The sequence below is a fragment of the Labrus bergylta genome, chromosome 18 (assembly GCF_963930695.1).
Source record: "Labrus bergylta chromosome 18, fLabBer1.1, whole genome shotgun sequence".
Classification (NCBI taxonomy): Eukaryota; Metazoa; Chordata; class Actinopteri; order Labriformes; family Labridae; genus Labrus; species Labrus bergylta.
The window spans coordinates 11,732,579-11,755,644 of record NC_089212.1 but is presented as its reverse complement, the minus strand read 5'-3'; the positions used below and the strand labels follow the sequence as shown (position 1 = coordinate 11,755,644).

At 39.8% G+C, this 23,066-nt stretch overlaps 3 protein-coding genes across 3 annotated transcripts in view; 1 reads left to right on the top strand and 2 right to left on the bottom strand.

The window, feature by feature from the left end:
* Positions 1 to 583: 583 nt before the first annotated feature.
* Positions 584 to 3,325, top strand: srp14 (signal recognition particle 14). Its single transcript, XM_020629965.3, has 5 exons — positions 584 to 733; positions 1,747 to 1,819; positions 1,936 to 2,048; positions 2,134 to 2,166; positions 2,312 to 3,325. The coding sequence occupies exons 1-5, from the start codon at positions 710 to 712 to the stop codon at positions 2,399 to 2,401; spliced, it is 333 nt and encodes a 110-aa protein (XP_020485621.1). The 5' UTR covers positions 584 to 709; the 3' UTR covers positions 2,402 to 3,325.
* Positions 3,116 to 10,136, bottom strand: xgb (x globin). The gene is made up of 5 exons (XM_020629964.3): positions 9,757 to 10,136; positions 6,667 to 6,774; positions 5,135 to 5,255; positions 4,756 to 4,836; positions 3,116 to 3,603 (listed from the first exon to the last, which is right to left on the bottom strand). The coding sequence occupies exons 1-5, from the start codon at positions 9,924 to 9,926 to the stop codon at positions 3,484 to 3,486; spliced, it is 600 nt and encodes a 199-aa protein (XP_020485620.2). The 5' UTR covers positions 9,927 to 10,136; the 3' UTR covers positions 3,116 to 3,483.
* A 1,288-nt stretch (positions 10,137 to 11,424) lies between these two features.
* The window catches only part of LOC109981382 (pleckstrin homology domain-containing family G member 3), a 31,351-nt gene continuing 19,709 nt past the window's right edge, over positions 11,425 to 23,066 (bottom strand). The window contains exons 4-19 of the mRNA XM_065966648.1: positions 22,419 to 22,519; positions 20,385 to 20,454; positions 20,243 to 20,289; positions 20,002 to 20,152; positions 19,681 to 19,812; positions 18,936 to 19,118; positions 18,675 to 18,767; positions 18,342 to 18,428; positions 18,220 to 18,250; positions 17,885 to 17,986; positions 17,730 to 17,762; positions 16,909 to 16,919; positions 16,209 to 16,592; positions 15,367 to 15,471; positions 13,012 to 14,452; positions 11,425 to 12,892 (exon numbers count right to left, since the gene is read on the bottom strand). Of these exons, the coding sequence (XP_065822720.1) occupies positions 12,222 to 12,892; positions 13,012 to 14,452; positions 15,367 to 15,471; positions 16,209 to 16,592; positions 16,909 to 16,919; positions 17,730 to 17,762; positions 17,885 to 17,986; positions 18,220 to 18,250; positions 18,342 to 18,428; positions 18,675 to 18,767; positions 18,936 to 19,118; positions 19,681 to 19,812; positions 20,002 to 20,152; positions 20,243 to 20,289; positions 20,385 to 20,454; positions 22,419 to 22,519 (3,642 nt within the window). The 3' untranslated portion in view covers positions 11,425 to 12,221. The remainder of the gene's footprint in view (positions 12,893 to 13,011; positions 14,453 to 15,366; positions 15,472 to 16,208; positions 16,593 to 16,908; positions 16,920 to 17,729; positions 17,763 to 17,884; positions 17,987 to 18,219; positions 18,251 to 18,341; positions 18,429 to 18,674; positions 18,768 to 18,935; positions 19,119 to 19,680; positions 19,813 to 20,001; positions 20,153 to 20,242; positions 20,290 to 20,384; positions 20,455 to 22,418; positions 22,520 to 23,066) is intronic.

The following is a 23,066-nucleotide window of genomic DNA, read 5'->3' as shown; positions in this document are numbered from 1 at the left end:
GGTGCTCCTGAGCAGGGGGTTTGGTGCCTTGCTCAAGGGCACCTCGGCAGTGCTCAGGAAGCAATCTGGCACCTCTCCAGCTACCAGACTAACTTCCATATTTGGTCTGTGCCAGGACTTGAACCGGCGACCCTCCAGTTCCCAACCCATGTCCCTACAGACTGAGCTACTGCTGCCCCCTTATTGTTGAATAAGTAACAACCATATTTTTTTTTTTTAATGAGGGGGAAAACTGCAAAAGGTCCCATACATACATAGCACACGTACACACATACATACACACATACATACATACATACATACATACATACAAACATTCATACATACATACTGCGTATGAGGGTTCTTACCTTGCCAGGGCAGGTCGGTTCCAGGACAATAATATTAAATAATAAATGAATTCATAAATTCATAAATTCATAAATTCATAAATTCTTAAATTAATAAATTAATACATTAATACATTAATACATTAATACATTAAATCAAAATATTAAATAATATAATGATAATATTTACAGGCTATGGTCCAGGACAATGAGTTTTGTTCTTTTCAGTTTTCCTCCCTGCCTCTAGGCGGCGCTGTGATGAACCGTCTCTCTCCGGGCTACAGGACGCAGGGCGGGGCTCCGGCTTGTAGTACGTGTGCTTTACAGCAGTTAGCTTGTGACCAGGGAGCTAACGCTACAGTTCAATTGAAGTCAGAAATATGGTGCTACTTGAAAACGACTCGGTAAGACCAAAGCTCAAATTGTGAATACCGTAACAGCTTTACATTATTCATTTTTGAACTACAAACTCCCGCTGTCAGTAAACTTTAGCTCATAGCCTGAACTCTAAACATGTCGTCAAACTGACTCATTAGCCAACATGCTAACATTAGGTTGAAGCTAACACTGGGTTTCGTTTTAAGTTAGTAAATATCATCGACATTACTGGCTTGTTAAAGCCATAAAGTGGTCTCTTTGACGTAAAGCCTCATGTAGCTTTACAAAAAGAGTATCAGATACATACATGAACTACTGTCGAGGTTCAGCTGTATTATTATTATATTATATTATATATATTATTATTGTATTATATATATTATTATTGTATTATATATATTATTGTTATATTATATATATATATATATGTCATTATTATATTATTATATTATTATTATATTATATATATTATTGTTAGACGGCAGAACTTGATGAAGCTGACTTACTTACACATGCTGTAGAGTTTCTTTAATTAACATTACAGAACTATGTACAATGTAACATAGTCTACTTTGTTCCTGTAACAGCAACAAACTTAATGAAGCTTTTAAAAAACATCAAGTTATGTTTTTAACCAAAAGAAAACATTAAGGGAAGGAGAGGGAGCACTGTGAACTTAAAACAAGAAATTACTGATAATTGTGGGTTTAGTACTCCTTTATTGTTGTGATATAAAACAGGAATCTATATCTTTTGATTTTTTTCTATCATCATATCCAAGTTAAAATTCTGGTATCATGAAAACACATCCTCCAAGATGAACACTAAAGCATTCAATCATGTGTGTTTCTTACTTTTCTTCTTTAAGTGTGTTATATTAAACTGTATCAGGTGCTATTTATAACCTGGCAGATGATTGATTGCATTAGTGGAAAGCTTTTTTGAAAAGTAACACGAAAGAAGAAACATCGATGATTTAGAAAGGACTGATACAAATTAGAGGTTAGGGTGTAAATACTTTGTATGTTCTGTTTTCTAGTTCCTTACAGAGCTCACGCGGCTCTTTCAGAAGTGCAGAGCATCTGGCAGTGTTGTCATCACACTAAAAAAATGTAAGTAGATCTCACCTGAGTTTTAACTGTCATCATCATTAAAGTTTAGTTTGTGTGTATTTCCTTTTTAATAATTGAATAACTTGATTGGAAATGGGTTTTTTTTTTTTTTACAGACGATGGGAGGGTGAAGCCAGTTCCTCGAAAGGGTCAAACCGAGTCATTTGAACCAGCAGACAACAAATGTCTCATTAGAGCATCTGATGGCAAGAAGAAAATTAGCACAGTGGTGAGCTGGGTGTTTCTTTTCTTTTTTTCTAAATTAATTTTGAGTTTAATATTATTTGTTTTAAATGGCATCTCTTGCATTCCAGGTCAGCACAAAAGAAGTAATCAAGTTTCAAATGGTAGGTTGAGCTTTTTGATGTTCTTAAATAGGTCTAGTTGATCTTCTCAATGACTTGTTGAATGTTTTCTCTTGGTATCAAGTACTCTTTTCAATGGTGAATGAGCTGTTAAAACCTAATCAAAAACTCACTCTTCTCTTTAAAGGCATACTCCAATCTCCTCAGAGCTCACATGGATGGACTTAAGAAGAAAGATAAGAAAAGCAAAAGCAAGAAAACCAAAGCCACCCAATGAGAAACAGACTCTTACACATAACCTTGGGTACCTAAACTGACCTGTACTATCTGAGGGGATGGGAAAGGCCTCTACTTGGTCTGTTGTCCCACCCCAGCTTACTTCCTGTTCACCTGAAGCCTCAAACACTGTTCATCCACCAGGTGACTGCTTTGATATCACGCCATCGTTTGCATGGTTATGTCTCATCCTCAGCTGCTCATTGGCACCGGTGATCTGGAACAGAAAAACCTGAGGGTTTCTCATAAATCATACAGGAAGAAGTCAGCTTTATTGAAACTTCACCACTTCTGCTTCAGAACCAGGTCATCAACAGGTGGAGTCGAATCCATGGAGCCCAATCATTAGCTGCCTTTCATACTATTTAATTGTTAAGAGTCCCTTTTTATGTTATGTTGACAGCTGACCTGTTGGATGTGCTGCCATATTTTCATTTTTATGGGGTCTCAAGAATAATGTTCAATATTCCAGTCAGTGGATTTATAATTTTTCTTCTTTTGTGAGTATTTTTTTAATTTAAAAAAATAATTAAAATGATTGTTTAACTGCTTTTAACAAGGGACAAAACAGATCAGATTTTTCTTCAATTAGTCTTACTTGATGTAGGAGATATAAATGTCCTTATTCTTTTTAAAACAAATGATCTTTTCTCTTTTTTTGAACCAGCATGCTGGGGACACTGTAAACATTCTGAAGAAATTCAAACAACAAAGGTTCAAAGTCGTGGATTTACTGAAAAGCATATTTGAGTTATGAATACAGAGACAAAGTATTGGCTGTAATTCTATAAGGTCATTTCTTTTCATCACAAGGCAGGTTTAAGTGCAGCCAGTATATTTTGTCAACCCTTTGTATTGTCTCGTCATTCTCCTGAATCCTGCAGAGGAATTTAAGTTCAGCAATAAAGTGCTTTGTTAAAAGTCATTGAACTTTTGTTGTTGATCGTGATACAGTAGGAAACAATGACTGTGGTGAAGATGAGTGATGTAGAAAAGAAGACAATAAATACACTATATACACAAACACATTTCTGTGCAGAACTGGTAAAACAGTCTTGATATTTGGTCGAGAGGAGAAGCGTCTCATAGCGCCGTGTTGCTCTTCTCTGGCCTGTCCTTTGGGGAGAGGGTAAGGAGGTGCTGCCGCCTGCTCTCCTCTTGGTATCCCTGCCCCATGAGGCCCGTCACATACTGGAACATGGTCTGGATGGAAATGATAAATATTCTTAATGGACATGGACAAAATTGTTTTACTATCATCTAGGACAAAGAAACAACGGCCCTCCCAATCTTCTGCATAAAAAATAAGAAACAAAAATTATTGGACAGTCAGAAGGTTTCCTGTTAGATCGTGCTGTGAAGTGATGATAATAGATATTTGATATGGAAGAAAAAGGCAGACGATAAAGATACTGAATAGTTAGCTCTTGGACAAAGACCAGTGCACATGTTACTACAATTTTGTGTTTGGTTGAGTGAAACATTGACCTCTGTAAGAAGAAGTGAAGACCTAAATGTAATATTAGAATATCTGGGATTTTACTACCTACTGTTGGAACCACACAAAAATATAATTATGTGATAATTCCTTGCACTTCAAGAGGGTTCTCTGCTGCCATTCGCTGCTCGGGCCCTATACATACATGGATGATGCACAACAATCAAACTGACTGGTACAGTTTAAAATCTTGAAACTACTGTATGTGTTCAATGATTTAGATATATTTAAAATTAAAATGTTATATTTAAGTATATACATGTATTTGTTTTCTTTTTGAAAATAAATCAACAAATTGTGTTAGGATGGGATATTATAGATAGAAATTAAAAATTCCAAAATATCACCACTAGAGGTCAGTACAGCAAATTAATGGAAGCAGTTGGACAAAGATGAATGGGGCCCTTATAATCAAATAATGTAATTTTAAGTGAGATAATTGTATAACCATTGAAACACGAGATGATGCAGCAAACATATTGCATTCAAATAGATTATTTCTCCATAAGAATATACACTATTTTAGATCTGTGTTTCGTATTGTCTAAAGCTCCTACATCCTGTGACACTGGTGTCATGCACCATATCTCTCTGGAGATATGGAGCCATGTGCCATCTTCTCAATATGCTCATGAATGGTTCCGTGACATGAAAGTTTTACATCAGTCAGGCTTGTGTCACTCTTGGTTTCCATCTTGACATATCAAAAAATATGTCTGACACTGATGTGAGCTGCACAAACAACGCTGCTGCTTGCTGGTTTTGCAAACATCAGGCTTTTTTTTTTTTTACACAGAAAGGTTTGCTACAAAAGTCCCTGATTATCTCACAAAGGCCATACAAATGATTCCCCTCACCTTCCATGCGTCCTCTAGCTCGGCCGTCCACTTCTCCTTCAGGATTGGCTGCACGGCGCTGATGAATTCTGCTCCGACGTACTGGAAAACAGTTGTGTGGGATACTTCATGACGTACATGTGTGAGTTGGTAACTAGGCTATTATCCACTGAATGTATCACTCCTTTGTTTCTATTGTTAGTTACAGAAAAGGTGTTTCCATTTTTCAGTCATAAGAATGTGACACTTCATTCAGCTTCTAATTTTGGACGCCTCAGTTTAATGGTGAGTCTGATAAAGAGCTACAGTATCATTAAGAATGAGAATACACTGTTCTATGAAAAAGCAGCATCACAAAACAGTCTTTGTTCAACTCTGCTTGAATCATTGGGGTTCTTACACTGTAGTACTTAGGAGGGGCGTTGTAATGATAATGGCTTTTTCCTAGCTCCAGAGCCAGAGCTTCCAGTCTGTCCAGCTGGTCCAGTCTGGCCACACTTTTCTCGATAAAAGACATCACCCTGAAAGAGAAGAGGGCAGGGGGAGACTCAGGATGGCCACCAAGCCCCATTGATCCACCGGTTAAATGCAAATTAGCAGCAGGTAACTATAAACTGATACACCTCTGTGTTTTAAAGGAATATGACACTCCTATATGTTGAAAGCCCAGAGAAGCATACACTTTTTGCAATTCAATAAAATTTGCACAATTCTTCATTCTTATCCCCATGATTACATTTTTGTTCCTGTAAAAAAAAAAAAAAAAAAATGTAACACACAATATCAGTTTCTTTAGTTTGTTCAGGTATGTCGCTAAACTGCAGAGTGCATGAGAGACAGTTTTGAAGATGCTTATTGAGCTAAAGGTCAGGGTTGGTTAAACTCTCTCCTCTGTGTCTCTGTGATACATAAGGTCCCTGAGTGCTGGGTTGTGGTGAAGGATGACTCCTGTGATGCCATGCTATCTTTATGCACCTTCAGCTCCTCAGACAGGAATCAACTACTTTGCAGGTATGGAGGAGCACAGAGGGGCTTGATTCACCACGGGAAACAGCACCCAAGAGGCCATGATTGCAGCTACAAGCTCTGTCTGCTGCCCATTATAATGATGTGACAGCCTGAGGTGTGTAGCAATGGCATTTGTGCCTTGTACTATGTGCAATGTATTGTTGTTCCTAAAAAAAAAGATAGTAGAAGCTTGGAAAATAGTTAATTACCTGAAAAATAATAGCATCAATTTCTTCCACAAGAAAGAGACCGAAAAAACAATGTGTAAGTATTTTCTGATATCCACTGGTGCCACGTAGCTCTATTGTTGTGTGATTTTATGATCACATCAGTAAGCCACACTGTTTATAAATCTGCAATAACGTGGTCATTGTAATTTATTTTGAGTTAGTCATACATACTCGGTCCTGCTGCTGAACACACTTCTCAGTAGAGGAGTGATTCCCAAAACGTATAGACCTTTTACCTGAACATAAAGTGGCTCTGCTGCTGTCATCACTTCAACTGAGCAATTCAACAATCATTGTCTTAAATTGTAAAATATTCAGTTTCACACATGTGATTGGTAAAATTCTGTATCTTAAATTTTAGCAAGGGTAGCAAATGTATATTTATCCGTAGCGAAAAATAGTCCCTGCAAAATGCACAATTTACACCTGTTTAAAGTTATATTTGCATAGAAATTTTGTGCACAGCCTTCCAGGAATTTCTTCTACCTTTTCAAAAATAGACAATTTTTTAAAGCTGTTCAGACATTAGTTTTTTAGTTTTTTTTTTAGTTTAAGGTCGTCATAATAGAACACAAGCAAATGATTGACTGCTATGATTGGACCTTTGTGTAAACAATGCCAGCGGGTGACGTCTTTTGTCCTCATGTTGCTGATAAGCTGATGATGTGTTATGAGGTGCAGAGTTGTGTCTGACCGTAAGCCGTGTGCTCTTAGTTCCCGGCTGGTCCGTAACCTCTCCAGGTCCTCCACGTCTCGAAACAGGAAGAAGACATCCTTACATTCAGGATGGGTCTCAAACAACCTGTTTGCAAGAAATACACATGTTCATCTTTTCATTCATTAATAGAACAGAACTATTCACAAACAAAATAATACAAATAATGATAACAGTCACATCCAAAGGCAGATACGTTTGTTATGATAGTTTGAAACTGACCCATAGGAACAAGTACAGGCAGTTTTAATTTAGGTTGTTAAGTGTTCCATATGAATGCAGCAGACAAGCTATGAGCAGTTTTTCCAAATTAAGCGTTCAAGCATCAGCCAATTACCAGAGCATGTGGAGTGTTGAATATGAGACTGGCTTAACAAAGAGGTAATATGGTAGCATTTAGCCAATTAAGGCTTTATGAATAAATAAAAATCTCACTGTGAGAGGTGCCCATCCCACCTTTCCATATTAAATGATGAGTGAAGTACCCGTAACCTGTAATGAATCAGAGAGTTGAATGATAAATTGAATCTATAAGGCTTTAAGAGTGGAGACGGAGGACCAACCAGATTCAAAAATATCTATATTCAGAGACTTTCCATGCTTTGTCTTTTCAAAGTGGTGATAGTCAAACCGTGGTCTGCGATGTCTGTACAGCTCTTCACATGTGAGAATCTGCGATCCTGCTGTCATTCATTCTCACAGTAAAATAAACCAAAACACCCTGAGTTTCCAAATTGAGATGACATTTAACAAGTTAACACTTAACACTCAGACACTCCTGTATTCACATTGCTGCAGATAAACCTCAGCTCGTCAGCATTTGGACCAGATGCGTCTCTCTCATCTTTCAGCTATTGTCTCCACTCTGGACTGAAAATGGAGATCTGATTGTGCTCTTACTCTGTTTCATATCATCTACATCCTGCAGATGCAATCAGGCCATGTTGGATCTATGTGTCTGCTAGCCAGGAAATCTATACCATCATTAACCCACTTCGTGCTGCCAGAGCAGGGATAATGAATTTTTGTTTACATCGAGCTACTACTCAGGCCAGAAGTTTTCTCTTCCTGATCTAACATAAACCCATTTATTTTTTAAGCAGAGATTTAAAGGCAGGTTGTCATACAATCAAGCAGTCTCAAATCTCCATCTGAGGTACCTGTAATTAGCCTTGCTACCAGACTGTGCAGTCCCCTCCTCTTGATGTGGGTTGTATTGTGCTCTCAATGAGATGCAAGGCCTAATGTAATTCAGCTTTTCCAGTATGACGTGAGTGAAAGAAAATGAGAAGGTAAAATAGGGTGACGGCAGGAATATAAAGGCTATGAGGATGCTGTGAAGAACATGCACAATGCAGACAGGGTCTCTGCCCGAGTGCAGCTATTAGTTCAACTTATTTTACTGCTATTTGGTGGAATACATACTGTATATAAATGATTCTTGTTATTGTTCTGTCTGAGTCATGTATTTGTACATCTGAAAAATAGAATGGAGTCCTCATGAATAAATGCACTAGCTGTCTATAACATGTGTCCTCCCTGATAGATGATTGAATGGAGGTGTTGGAGAAGTGATGCAAGCTCTAATGGCTGCTGCAGGAACAAAAGTGGCTCTGTGCCCTTTGACAAGTAGAGAGCTCTATTGAAATGCAATATATACTGACGTAGACTCAGAGCCCTTGTTATACAGACAGCATGTGAGTGTCAATCCAGGCCTCTTTATGTTTTACATTTGATAGTGCTTAAATTACACTGACTAGAAACCACATTTTCACATGACTATTTCACAGTTTTTTAATCTCATGTCGGCCTTTTCTTATAATTGTGAAAACCCATTGTTTGGTAAATTACTTTTAAAGTGTATTTTAATTATATTAAAAGTTGTAGTACTCACTTAGCCTATCTTCTCACTATGAATAGCATCACGTTATATTGATAAGGGAAAAAAAGCTGTTTTTGTTCCATTGTGTGTACTGTATTCAGAACATGCAATCATGCAATGCATATGCAATCAATGCAGCACTATAGCGCATTTGGAATTTTAATTGACATTATTCAGAGGTTGTATTCATGACAATTTTTGGCACCAACAGTCTGTTATTCAAATAATCTATATCAGACAGAGCAACTTCCCCTTTTAAAAGAATAGGATCAATTCAAAGCAAACCCACTACAGATATCAGATGATTTCCATTTGCTGTTTTACTGTAATGATAAGTGTACAGTCATGAGATACAACCCCTGACATGCTGGTTGCCCCTGACCGACAAGAGGCCAGTGTATTTCCAGGCTAACATGTTATGGTCAATCTCTTCAACTGTTGGGGTCATCCAGGGGACACAATGCATTCATTTGGCTTGTAGCCATGAGCCTGCTGGCCTCTATACTGTACATCCAGCTGCCTCTCTGCATCACAAAGGGTCTCTGCATATGTTTGATTTCTTTGCTAAAGGCCAAACAATTTTCCCTGCACACAGTTCATCATACTAATTGATCAAATTTATTTTCCTGATGGATGATGCCCTTTAATTATATGGCAGACCTGGAGCTGTGTAGAATAAGCCTATTATGTAATGTGGTTAAGATGTGATATGAAGTGATAAGAGGAGGAGGAGGAGGAGGAGGAGGGTAACTCTGCTCCAAGCTCTCAATGGAAAGCATCAGAAGAGAGAGGGGATGCTAGAAGATCTCTGAAGACGATCTGCAGACCTCGACAGGCCAGAAAACAATACAGGAGCTTCTTTGAAAAGTCTGATCAGGTTTAACTGAGAAACTTAAACGGCAGATGATTAACAATCCGGATCTATTTTGTGTCCAGGATTACTTTTGGCTGCAAACCTAGACTATTAAGTGCGCACATTTCTGACTTATTGCTGTTTTATAGCTAACAAACATCAATATGAAATTTTAACAAATCACTCTAAAGGCCACTCAATGCAAACTAATAACACAATAGGAATAAATGGTCAACATGATATTCTTACCAAAAAGGAATGAACTGTTTAATTGAAAGATATTTTGTCACCCAAGACAAACTGGAAAAGTGCAGATGATGTGAAAGCATCTTACCTGACGAACATAATAATTCCAACTTTAGCTATATCGTCCCGGATAACTTTCCACGACTCCTTGATCATCTGAATTTGATCCCCGCTGGGACAAACAGCAGAAGCAGCTGCATCTGTGTTTCTCTCTCCAAACTCCGCTTTTGCAGCCAGACCTGATATTGCGCAGCCCATTCTTCATATATTAATGCTAGACTATAAAAGTATTATTATTTTCTTATTAATTGCAGAATCCAGGTAAAGGGCGGTTCACTGAATTTGTGCCAGATCTGATCTGAGCTGCTGGTCAAAGTGCGCGACTCCAAATGCGTCTTGAATTAAGTCCTCTGTTCTGCGTTAGGATTATTGTCAAATGGCGAAGCAGTCAGGCAGGGTGCATGTTCTGGTCGTTGGTTCAAAATAAAGGTACTGCAAGCACGGAGCACATTGAAAGAGGCGTTCAGTGGCTTTAAAGCTTTTATGTTGAAGGACAGCATAGCGACTTCCTGTGACTTGACGTAGATTTTCAAGGCGAACAGCGCGCGAGCAACGCGAAAGAGCGCTTGGTAACCTGGGTCACATACTAATGTGGGCGAGAGGGTCATCTCCATGAAAAAAAAATACATTTAAGAAAGACAGAAAAAAAAAAGGAGATAAATAAAAACAAAAGCAATGCCAGACGTGCCAGTCTTATAATGACTGCCTGATTGTTAAGCAAACCTGCTGTGAGGAGTTGGTTTTTTTTACTGGCCAGAACACAGACTCAAAATAATAACGATGCCTTTTTAGACCAACAAAAGAAAATAACCACCAGCTACAAGATTGATCAGTCCAAGAATGATTATTATTAATACCTGTCACTGGTGCCATGGGGGAGCTGTCAGACAGAGGATTTTCACCATGCTACAAAAACATCCCTTTTATACATTTTCCAAATATTCACATTAAGACACAAATTAGATTCTTAAAATATACAGCATGCTGGAAGTTTTTTTTTTAATTCTTAGAAAACAATACTTATGAATGCAGAGGGAAAGAACCGCAGTTAGACAAGATGTACTCTGTCACAGAAAGCACTAAATTCATCAGACAAAAATATTTAAAAGTATTTAGAAAATAGCTACTTATAGCTTATCTTAAACGCCAGAAGCACCACAAGTTCTCCACGGGGAATCACTAATGTCTGTCCTTTTTAAAATGATACAAAAAATTAAGCAAAGTTTTCAATTGAAATGTGTTAGTTTATAGTTCATAAAACAATGTGATAAGGAAATATTTCATGTAGTAATCGGTATGGGCAATGCATTACCAAATGTATTTGCAATTTCCCCTGGCCTACTTCTTAATAAATCAAAATACAATCTTTTTTTAGCAATTGATCTCTTAAATAAAATGAATGAAGGTTTAAGAGAATAAAACACAAACAGTTGTTTTAGAAGTCAAAGGCAATTATCAGAACGTTAGGATTCATTTAATAATTCAGTCCCATGATTAGATATGTTTTACTTTTAGTCACATGTGCAATAACTTTATTTTGTTTCTCCTTGGTTTAGTGAAATGCTGGATCCTCTTTATACTATAGAAATATTAATAAGATACAGACATTCTGTTGGTGTCAAACATGGTAACATCACAGTGTTGATGCTCATTTGATCTTCTGTATGAGCTTCTAATAAAAGACAACCTCTCTCAGTCTGATATAAATATGAAACCATTTATTTCAACGAGTCAGTCTTAGAAAATGATGCCATTACTAGATCGACTCACTTTAGACAGAAAAGACGAGTATTTCCTTTGAAATGCACGGCTGGGCAAAGAAGGGAAGTACGTGGAAACTTAAACACTTCTTCTTTTATTGAAAATATGGGAAACTTCAAGTATGAAACCATTTATTGTCTGTAATGGAAAACTAAAGACGGCTGCTTCTGCTCAGTATTTACATGAGGCTAATCTGTCAAATATACAGTTTTTCTTTTATAAATAATGTTGAAGCAAATATACAACTTGAGACAAATAAAGCTCCAGTGATACAATATGTGAAAACAAATTCAAAAGCAGCTACAGTAGACGTGGAAGCAAGTTACAGCTGTGATCACGTGTGTTCAAAGTCAACAAATGTTAAAAGAAAACCCTCTTTGGTGCAGTCACAATGACTTAAGCTTCCTCTTGCTTCTCCCTGAAACTTCAGCGTACAGTAAATTGTTAAATGATAAAAAGTGTTTTAGTGAACTATATACACACTTTAACAGTTCAGAACAATTCCAAATGTACAAATATTGCAATACATCTTTTTTAAGAAGTGACGCCCCCCACCCAGTGACCAATCACATCCCTTTTAGTTTACACGGGTACAAACATCATCACCACTGTGCTCAACAATGTGCAGATAACAAGTTGTAGGAAACAAGACAATTGGAAGCACTGGGTTACTGGCAGATAATGTTTCCATGTGATAGTCTCTGATTATAAAAATGTACATATTTCCAAAGTTCACGAGCCTGTGCTTAAACTCTGAAACTTCTCCCGTAAGCTTTTCACTAGATTACTGTCTGTTATCTTCATTGCAGCCAGCGCAGAGGACTTTGTGGAACAGTCTGAGTCTTCGTGGAGCGGGCTGTCGGTCTCTCCAGGTGTAATCAGAGACACCTGGCTGCTTTTAAAGAAGGTGCTTGCAGGTTTTTGAAGGTTCTGTAAGTCATGCAGGGGTATCATGTGGTCCAAAGAGCTCCACCTGCACAGCAGGGGCTGGAGCTGTGGCTGGGACTTGGACTGAGTCTGTGGCCAGTCCTCTACAACAGGACCCCCTTCCCTGCTTTCAGATTCAGGCTGTATCCTTGAACAGTCTGTCAGAGTTTTGTGGAGGTCAGAGGAGCTACTGTACTTATGTGAGCAGCTGTTACACCCGTTTGTACAGAACTCCAGCATCCCGTTTGGCACAGTGCAGCTGCGTGTTACTTTGGAGTGGGAGGTCTTTGTGTATTTGGTGCGCAGCTCCTGGACGTCAGGCCAGTGGAAAGTGTCTGACTGTGGGCTCTGTGGTCCGGTCAGAGTGCTCTGGCAGCCGGTTCCAGAAGTGGAGGTCTTGACTGGGCTTGGGGAACGCTCTTCATGGATGACCGCCTGATTGCAAGTGTTCAATGGCAACCTAATGCTGAGTTGACCTGCATATGCACACAGAAAACAGGCGGACATAAAAAAAAAAAAACATGAAACAACTTACAAGCTTAAAATACATTACCGCAAAAGCAAGCAATATGGTGACCATTTGCATCCTATTTACCCTTTTTCACTGATTGCATCTTCTCCTCATAGACAGCAGGCATACTCTTTAAGCCTTGTTGTTGTTCTCGGTTCCTCTGCCAGATCATCGGCCTGTTATTCTTTATGCGCTGACTGTACTGACGAGCCAGCTGGAACACCTTGTTTTTCATCTTTCCCATGTCCTGTAGGATCTGGTCTTCCTCCGTACCGTTTCTTAAGCTAATTATTTGGGGTAGGTGGTCTTGGTTTAACTGGCCCTTTTCCTCAGTTATTAGGGCCTTAGAGTCCTGACAGGACCCCCCCTCCACTGCTGGAACAGTTGTGGTGGGAGGTGATATCAAAGAGCCCTCTGAAGTGGTGCTTATTTCATTCTCTTCTAAAATCTGTAGCGGTTGCTTACTGGTTTCAACGGCAAAAGTGTTTGAGATGATTTTCTGTGTTGCTTCCAATTCTGAGTCATTATGTTTCTCATCTTCTATCTGCTGAACTGTCTGGCCCTCCTCCTTTGTTTCAAGGTTTTGCCAAACCTTGAGCATGTCTGATGAGGATCTGAACTCTTCTTCTGTAGTGGAGGAGTCTGTGATGCTCTGAGATCTAGCTTTTGGCTCTTCTGGTTGCTGTGGTTCCTTTTTTTGATTTCTGTCTGTGTTTTTCCTCTTTTCTAGGCCGGGAAGGTCAAAGACGGACCAGGAAGTTGGACGGTTTCGACAGAGTCCCTTCCTGTGAACTGGGACAGCCTGTTCCTGGGGAGTAGTGTTGAGCTGTCGGCTCAGATGACGAACCAGACCCGCGGGGATATAGGAGAGGCTTTCCCTGCGCTTGATGCTGAAGTTAATATCTTCATGCTCAGCATGCTCATAATATCTTTTAATCTTGTGGATGAGGAGGCGGTCTTGTTTGGAGAGAGTGGACCTGCACTCCAGTTCTGGTACTGGTTCATGTTCAGGTGTGGACAGATCAGCCTCGGAGCTCAACTGTGGCTCTGGAGTAGAGCTGTCCAACATTTGAGTCTGCTTCTCCAGGTCCATGCAGGCTGAGGGGCTTTTGAAGACGTCGTTTTCTATCGAGGGTGAGGGGCAGGCAAGGGGACCCAGGTCCTCTGAAACCAGACTGCTTCGTCTGGACAGGCTGCTGATGAAGCGCTCGGCGATTACACTTGCCTGGTCCAGCACAGAGGAAGGCAGGAGGCTTTTGTTGTCTGAAAGCACCTCCTCTTCGTCCTCTGAGAGATCCCCGTTTGTCAGCACACTGGTGTCCTCCACCGCGAGACCAGACGAATCACATTCCCCTTCTTCCTCCTCTATACTTTCTCTTGATGTGTCCTGCGGTTCTGGTGTGACGGCCTCTTGTTGCAAAGGGGAGACGGGAGACTCTGGGCACTGGGAATGCTGCACCTCCATCTGACTGCTGTCTGTTGCTTGCAAGACACAGTCCAGAGGGCACAGATCCTCCACACTGACCTAAAATAGAAAAAAGAGGGGTTGGGATGTAATTACATGATGGCATTTGTAAACAAGCGTGAAAATGGTAAGCATGCTCCATTTAGAAAAATCTCAAAAGACCAAGCAGTTTATCACAAGCATCCAATATTAATGATGCATGTCTGTAATTTTACAAGGCCCACTTGAGCTTTATTACACTGATGAAATGTACAATTTTAAATTGTGGTAAACATTTAGGAGAAAGTTTGATTGCATTTGCAGCTTTGATGCTAACAAGTCCATATAGGGCCAGGTTTTTTAAATCCTCAGTGGGTTAACGGTGAACATTGTGTATTTGCTGCTTGAACAGTTTCCAAAGTGCTGATAAATTTCCTTTCAGGTGTTGCCTGCTCTCTGAGAAGTGCCTGAAAATTGCAAAATGTGCAGCCTGGAGCTGTGTGGGGGAGATAAGGTGAGAGAGGAAAAAAAAACCCCTGCACTCAAAAAGTCACCATGAATCAGGTAAGGACTGCACCTGGCTCCCAAACACAGTGTTGCCCTATCAGTAGGAGTCCTGTCCGAGGAACGACATTGGGATTGTTTGCCTGCATGTATGTATCAGAGAGGTGTTTTAACTTGTTGGCAGTAATTTTGCTCCAGGAATAATTCAGAGAAATGCCATGCACATGGTAAAGGGCATCTATTCATTAAGAGACCAACTTAAAGGTCCAATGTAGCCGCTCTCATTCTCAGAAAGAGCATATATAATAGAAACAGATAAGCTGAAGGTGTTTCATTCAACATATACAATGGCTAGAAAACTGGCTTAACAACAAATTGCAACACCAATGGCATCATAAGAGCAGGGCATTCTTCAACAAAGGGAATAAATGTCACATGTGGCCTCAGAGACACGTGTGGTTATGAGTGTATGAGGCTTCTTTATTTAGTACCTGTGTGTCCAGAGTTGCGTCAACATGATTTTCCTCTTGGCTGCAAGTTTCTATCTCCTCTCTCTCTGTAGCTTTCAGTTCAGCCGGTTCAATGTTCTGATCATCCTTAAAACAACAACGCAGGACATTAAATAGAGTTCTTAATTTTTCCAGATAACACTTGAAGGTAACACAGCAGACAATCATGTCCCAGACAATTCACGTGGGCTCGTGATAGTATTCATACATTTTCAGAGAAGATGATGGTGTATCAATTAACCATGACAAAGACTTAATAACAACTAAAAAAATCAAAGGACAAATGCGATTATGAAGTAGGATTATAAAAGAGAAAAGCTCTCATGATTATGATGATAATTGAGTTAAAGGGCTACATTAACCTTTGAAGTCAAACAACAGTTAAAAAAGGGACATTATGCCATCGGTTAAAATGCAAATGCAGGCAGGGTTGCTGATGCATAAGCTTCAACATCATTCAGCTCCCCCCCAAAAAATAAATAAAAACACTCTGTAGCAACTCAGAGGAGAACAGTGCATGCATAGAAGGATGTCTTTCACCAACTTTCAACTTTACAAGCAAAAAGATCCAGATGGATGTTACACAGGTCACTTTAGCAGTCCAGGAGACCTGCAGTTCATGCACTTCATTAGCACAACACAACCTGGGTTATTCAGCGTGCAAAGTGAAAATGGTAGCCGGTGTTAGTTTGTTCTGTTTGCGGTTAAAAAAAAGAGGCGGTAGAATGATGAGACCCTGCGTGGGAGAAGGAGTGGCACACAGTAGTGGTAGGCCAGCAAACAGAGCAGGAAATGGGAAACCCGTGGGTGGCTGAAACCCTCACCGTTGTGAAGTGAGTAGAAAGCAAAGCCCTGGCTCTATAGTGCCAGCAGGAGATGGCTGCCAGCACTGAGCTGGCAAAGTCGGCTACCTGGTCGTCTCCCATCAGTAAATCTTCCTTATAATTCTCCTCCTCTTCTTCTTCTTCTTCTTCATTTGGCTCCTCGGCCTTCTCCTGCTCCAGATCCCCCTTGCTGGGTGAAGGGCCCAGTTTGGGGTTACTGTCAGCTGGACTTAGCTGCTCCAAAGAGTCCTCTCTAGGATTGAGATCCCCCACACATGGACTCTCAGCCTGGGGCTCGCCTAAGCTGAAGGCCAGTGTACTGACACTAGTGGCTGGCTGAAGGGAGCACCTCTCCCCCAGCAGTGCACCCTCACTGTCTGCATGCTGTAGCGTGAAGTCATAGACATGTGGATTGTTATTGCAAAGCCAGTGCTCGAGATGTGATCTGATAGCAAGACTGTAAATGGGATGGAATCATAATAAAGTGGCTTTAAACTTTGGGTGAGATATGACTTTTGTAATCCACGGGCAAGCCAAAGTATGTTCTGTGCAGATTAGGTTTCTTGGAAGAATTAGAAAAGAAAGTTTGTACCGCCGAGTTATAAAACCATATCTCACCACAGCACACTGAACTTAAAACGCTTTGATTGAGTGTAAACGCTTATCAGAGTTTAATAACATTTAGATTTCAGACGCTTACCTTTAAAACAGCTGCATGGAGAGCAAAGAAGTAAAGAAAGGGGGAGAGATAAACAAATGAAAATGTCAATAACCCTAGAAATAAGGCAAATATTATGACAAAATGACCTGAACAGCACATGCATCTTGTACAATTATGCTCAGGACACAGTCTGCACAGGCAGAGATGGAGTGAGGCTCTAGTTAGTCTGAGCCAGACTTTAGGGAGACCATGTGATTAGATAAATACTAATTAGAACCATCTTCCTCTCAGAGACTTAAACTGAACATGATGCAATTAGCCAGGATGTGATGACCTACTCCCTCCCTGAGATAGGAAAGTTGACATGAAAATTGCTTCTACATTACATTGGTTGGAAATATTGATCGAGACTGTGAAGCAGATGAGAGCTGGGGACAGGAATACAGAGGTTTTCCTCTTTGATAACGGCACATTAGAATGAATGAGAGCAGGAAGCTGCTTACATCTGAAGGCAAGGCAGAATTTGACTATAAAAAAAAAAAAGAAAAGAAGCTTGTTTGTGACAAAGCCTTCAACCACTGTGGCATATAATTAACTGCATTATAGGTGAGGCCAGTGGGAGGGGGAGTGCGTGTGTCTTTTGATCTGTTTTCCAGGTGTCTCTGATGGAGAACAAAGAGAGGTGCAATAGAGATGTAGACGAAAGATGAAGAAATAAAACTAGGGAGGCGGACTGTGGGGGTGCAGTGCCACCGGATAGCATCCGCAAAGTGGATCAAACTGACCCGCTGTAATGAATGTGCCCTTTTGGATGTTTCTGAATATCCGGTGATATAACAAACAACAGTCAATGTACCAACCTTTTGCAGTCCTTATGATTTGTTTTACAGGCTCTAAAAGACAGAAATGGAAAGTTATATAACCCACTGATGTTGTAACTTAGCATTAATCATCAAGAAAATATTATTCTTTAAAACAGCAAATCTAAATGAATAACACAGCGGGGGTGTTTAACCTGATCTCCTTCTCCCATTGCGCCCTCCAAGATGGAAGTCGTCAGCTTGGTAGAGCTCGGTTTTCTTCAGCCTCTCAGGGCTGTAGTGGTACATCCCTGGACCTGAGCAGCAGACGGATGCTTCATTGCACTGACAACCGCAATTACAAAAACAATTTTCTCCACATACATACAGAGAGGGGTAATGGGCTACGATTCTCCGAAATTAAACAGCGTTTTACATTTTCCGCTGGAAATTAAATCCCCTCTGCTTTTGTGAGCAGCATCTTAAGTTGCTATGGGAACAACCGAATGAGTCCAAGCATAACAAGAGTTACTCAATTTGTCACACTCACAGTTGGAATTGTCCAGGATGGCTTCTTTTGCCTGCACAGAAAGAGACAGCGTGTTTAAACACGAGGCTGGGAGGAGAGAAATTGGGGATCTGGTCTGGGATGAACACTGTTGTGTTGTTTACCTTCTGTGGGACGATGGTGTTGTGGTTCTCAAGTATGAGCCTCTTAATGTGATGGCCCCAGAGACGCTTCTCTTCTACTGACTTGGCCTGAATCAATAAACACTTGTTATTTCCAAAAGATAAAAAAGATACAAAGTATGCACACAGTATTATAGAATAGAGAAACACTCCAAACACCTGGGCAGAGAGAAGAACGGTTGTAAAACTGCTGTGAAAATAATGATCAACTCTCTGTATTTTCTTATATTATTATCTCAACAAAAGATCCAGAATATTTTGTGCTGCTACGCTGCACAATGAAAACGGCTGACAGTCACTGGTGTTCACATTTACCTGCACTGTATGGGGTTGCTTGGGATGCTTGAAGTGGATGACACTGAAGAGCAGGGGATCCTTTGCACTGTCCAATAACATTAGTGTGGAGCACTGCAACAACAACATACAGTATGTATTCATACGGCTGAGGCTTTACCTATTTCAGCTGACTCTATATTCTAGTATTATCTGATACTATTTACCGCCATTCTCCACACCTTCATTTAGTAAAACTACAAAATACCTTGTGAAGAAAAAAAAAAAGTCAAAAAAACGTACAGAGATGTGAGTCTTGTAGACATAGTGTTCCCCTCTTTTCTTGGTAATGAGAAGCATCCTTTCAAAGAGGAAGAGTGTACGGGTGTTCTTCGCCCGCAGGACATGAAAGGTGCCCTCCAGCACCAGCTCCCCATAGGTGGTCAGGTCAGGACCTTTCCAGTTGATCAGAAGAGATTGTATCTCCTGCACATACACATGAAAACACATTAACCCCCCCAAAAAACACACACACATAGTCTATGTTCTTACATCATGAGAAAATAGAAATGCCAACCAAGTGTCAGCTTGTATGTAATTATTACATATCACCAAAAAATAAAACCAGGAGGTAGAAACACTCGGTCAGTTACGTACTCCAGGGATTTTTTTTTTTTTAAAGCAGAGGACCTCTTGAGACATAAAGATCAATACCAAATTTTGAAGGTTGATGGATTTGACTTGTAAAATATTTGCTTGGAAAAACGTAGAGATATGTAACTTGTAAAGCAATTATTATACATGACTTGGAAATTACTGAGGACAGAAAAATAATTATGTGAAATAAAGTGAAGGCTGAATTACTCAAAATATGTAGGAAGAATCCTCAAAAAAAGTTTGGAAACATTATTTTGGTCAATTATTTCGCCCCTTTAATAATACTAATTGGTGTTGTATTTTATATTGTTGGAAAGCCTGATTAGTCATACATAATTACGCCTTTTTTTTTTTAAAATGTTGACATGCATGCGTGGTAATTCCAGCTCACCTGCACCCTGACAGCATGTTCATGTTTCCTCTTCATATCGTTGATGTACCAGGCCACTCCGGTCATGGTGTCTATGGCCTCCTGAACAACCTCATAGCCCTCCTCATCTGGGTTGAAGTGCTTTACAATTTCCTTCAAAAAGAGATTGGGGACATGCAAGGTCATGCTCTAACTGTTCATCAGTTGGATGTAGTACGCAGCTGAAGAGTGCTCGTTCATAGTTGATAACAGAAATATATACTGTAGCTAGTGAGGCCTGCAAGCTCTATTTTGAAGAAAAGCTAAGATGACACAAGACGACCACTGAACACAAGTCTGTACCTGAAGCAGCAGGTGATATTTCAGGACCCTCTGCACTGGTTTAAGCAGATATGAACCTAAAGGGAGGGAGCGCTTCAGAGCAGCCTGGCGATCCCGAAAAAACTTGGCCAAAGTTTTATGACTCATGCAGTCGGTCAGTGCTGCCACCGAGCTGGAAGACAGCAGAGAAGTTTAATAAACATTTGACTTTTACATATTTCATAATTCAACAAAGTCAGCAGATGATTATCTAGATACTTACTTGGGATAGTTGGTACAATACTGAGTGTATATTTCAAAGTAATCACTCTGAGGAGACAGAAGTCAGACAAACAAATCAGTAGCGTTCATTTCTTTGAGGATCTGATATCACTGCAAAGAGAATTAGGAGGGCAGTTTCTCACCTTGTCTACAAAGCATCGAGCGATGGCCACAGGGTCGTTCTCACACATGTCTAAGGACTGAAGCAGCTCACTGAAAAGCCAAAACAGAGGAAAAAGGTAAACTTACTAACCTTTTGTTTTTACCAAGCAAGAAAAACAAAATCACCCATAAAGGGAGATAAATACACCTAAAGGAATAAAGATGACTGGCTATTTAAAGTACAGCTCTTTTATGGATGAGATTTGACCCCTCTAAAATACTGCCACTAGAGGGCAGCAAACACTCTTAAAAGACATCATTGCGCATGAAAGAACATGTATTTGACATGGATTTCTCCATGCCCAAAGTCACAGAATAAACAAGCTTTATCTCAAGCTTGGGAAAGCACAACCTGAGGATTACAAGGAATTGTAATGCTTTACACTGTGTGACATCACCTCCATAAATAGTGCATAACTGATGATGTGAGGTACATGAAGCGAGGGTCTCAGAGGAAAAGTACAACTATTCTAAAAACATTACCAATCACTGCAAGCACTTCACTCGAAAGCTGCTCTGTTTACATAAGACGTAAAAATATCAAACATAATTTATCACACGGCATTCCACAACTCAGATCAAACGATGTTGGCTTCACTGAAACCAACCACCGGCAAATGTGTCAACATGTTCATGGTACAATGAGACATTCTTGCAGTTGCTATTGTTTTAGATACGTCAATATTTGTTCATACCACAAGATTTGCAATAACAGTCAACTTTGATATAGTTGAATGTTACAAAAATAATAGAAAAAAAAAAAAAATCAATTAGTGAATGTTCATGTCAAATGTAAGTGAAGTTAAAATAAGTCACGCCTTTACAAAGAGTTTGAAGTGTAGCTAAACAGATAACTATTCAACTGAAAGATCTACTGTACATGTTGTGCAGTACAGTGTGTAGAGTGCTTTTCAATGTGTGATCAATGGGTCAAGAATAACTTGCAACTGACATCTGTATTTTTTCATTTTCCAGAAAAAAGATAATTGTCAAAAAAAAATAAAAAAAGTCTTGCTATAAAACACCTGGTTTCCCTTTTCTGGCCTCCTTCCATTCAAGTAAAACTCTGTTGAAATGTAAGGGAAACATTTTGAACCTGTTCACAGGCTGAGACAAGCATTCGTGCACATAAACAAAACCGTCATAAAAGAAGTATCACTGTCTTCAATGTGAATGCTTCCTCTTCCTGGTGCCACAGTGAGAACGATTACCTCTGTGATTAACGTATTTAGTTCCCAAATCTGTCAAAATCTCTTTAATGGAGCCGGTTTGAATTGTAATACAACTTAATTCGAAACAAATCCTCTCCATTTGTGGTTAAGGGGCTTTATGATCGCCTTGGCGTCTGACTGTGGGAGCAGAGAAGAATGCTAATGTGTGTTTTGGCACTCAGCGTAGTCAACAATGGGGCACTTGCTGACAAAAGAAGATTACATCTTAAAACTGGTAGCAAATCCATTTGCCTGCTTTTGCACATATTTACAAAAAATGTGCACTCCCTTGTGGCGCCAGTGGCCTAGTGGTTAGCGTGCGCGCCCCATGTACAGAAGAGGCCATAGTCCTACAAGCAGTGGCCTTGAATCCAGCCTGTGGGCTCCTTTTCTTCATGCCGTTCCCAATTCTCTCTCCCTGATTTCTGCCTCTATCCACCTCTCTCTCAAATACAGGAATAAAAAAATAAACAATTTAAAAAAATGTGCACTATCAACTGAGCATCACTCTTTTGTTTCTCAGTGTATCCGCTTTGTGTCAGTGAAGGAAATATCAGTAGTGAATATGTCATGCATTCTTCACATGCCTTATTGTTGTATTATCTTTAATATTGTATTTCTTATAAAAAAGTACATCCAAACATATCTCAGTTACAGAATGTGGGCACAAAGTCAGATTTCTTTTTGGTTTCTTCTGAAAGATAATCCTGTTGTTTTGAGTAATTCTTTAATGAAAAACATTAGATAGGAAACATCTTGAGAGGAAACATTGCTTCTCATTGTGTTTGCGTTGGTGTGGATTACCTGTTGAACTCGTATATGTCCTCTATGTTTCCAAACAGCGCGCACACTTGCTCTGGTTGTATGGGAAGGTTGTTCATATCGATGATGTGGGCCAAGTAGTCCTGGAAAACAGCAGGGGTGGAGTAAAACATGGAGTTGGATATAAAAGGTCACATTTCATGACATTTGAATGCGTCATCGAAGGCAGTGAGGCACTTCCACATTCTTACCAGTAGAGGGAGGCTGCATATAGAAAAACATTCTCATTTGAGTTCCTGATGTAGTCTCTTCAATTCTGTGTTCACAACATTTGGTTTGATATAACTGACTCCTTCAGTGGTGGCACAACAGTGTATGAATGTATTGTGCTGTACACAAAGAAAAAAGTGTTGCATCATAAATACAAGGCTTAAAGGACGCTTTCAGTAATGTGAACTTTAAAAGGATCCTTTTAAGGGTTTGTTCTACAAACGAGAGGCAAGCGTGACTGTCTTGGAAGAGGGTCTGTGGTACCCAGACCATAAACATCGGCACAGCCTGTTCCAACAGTCTCCCCCTGGATTCCACAAGTAGAAATATCTATAAAAAAAAAGTAGCCAAATATGCCAACATCTGGCTGATTTCAATTATGCACTAATGTGGCAGACAAACAGCTCTAAACAAGTAGAG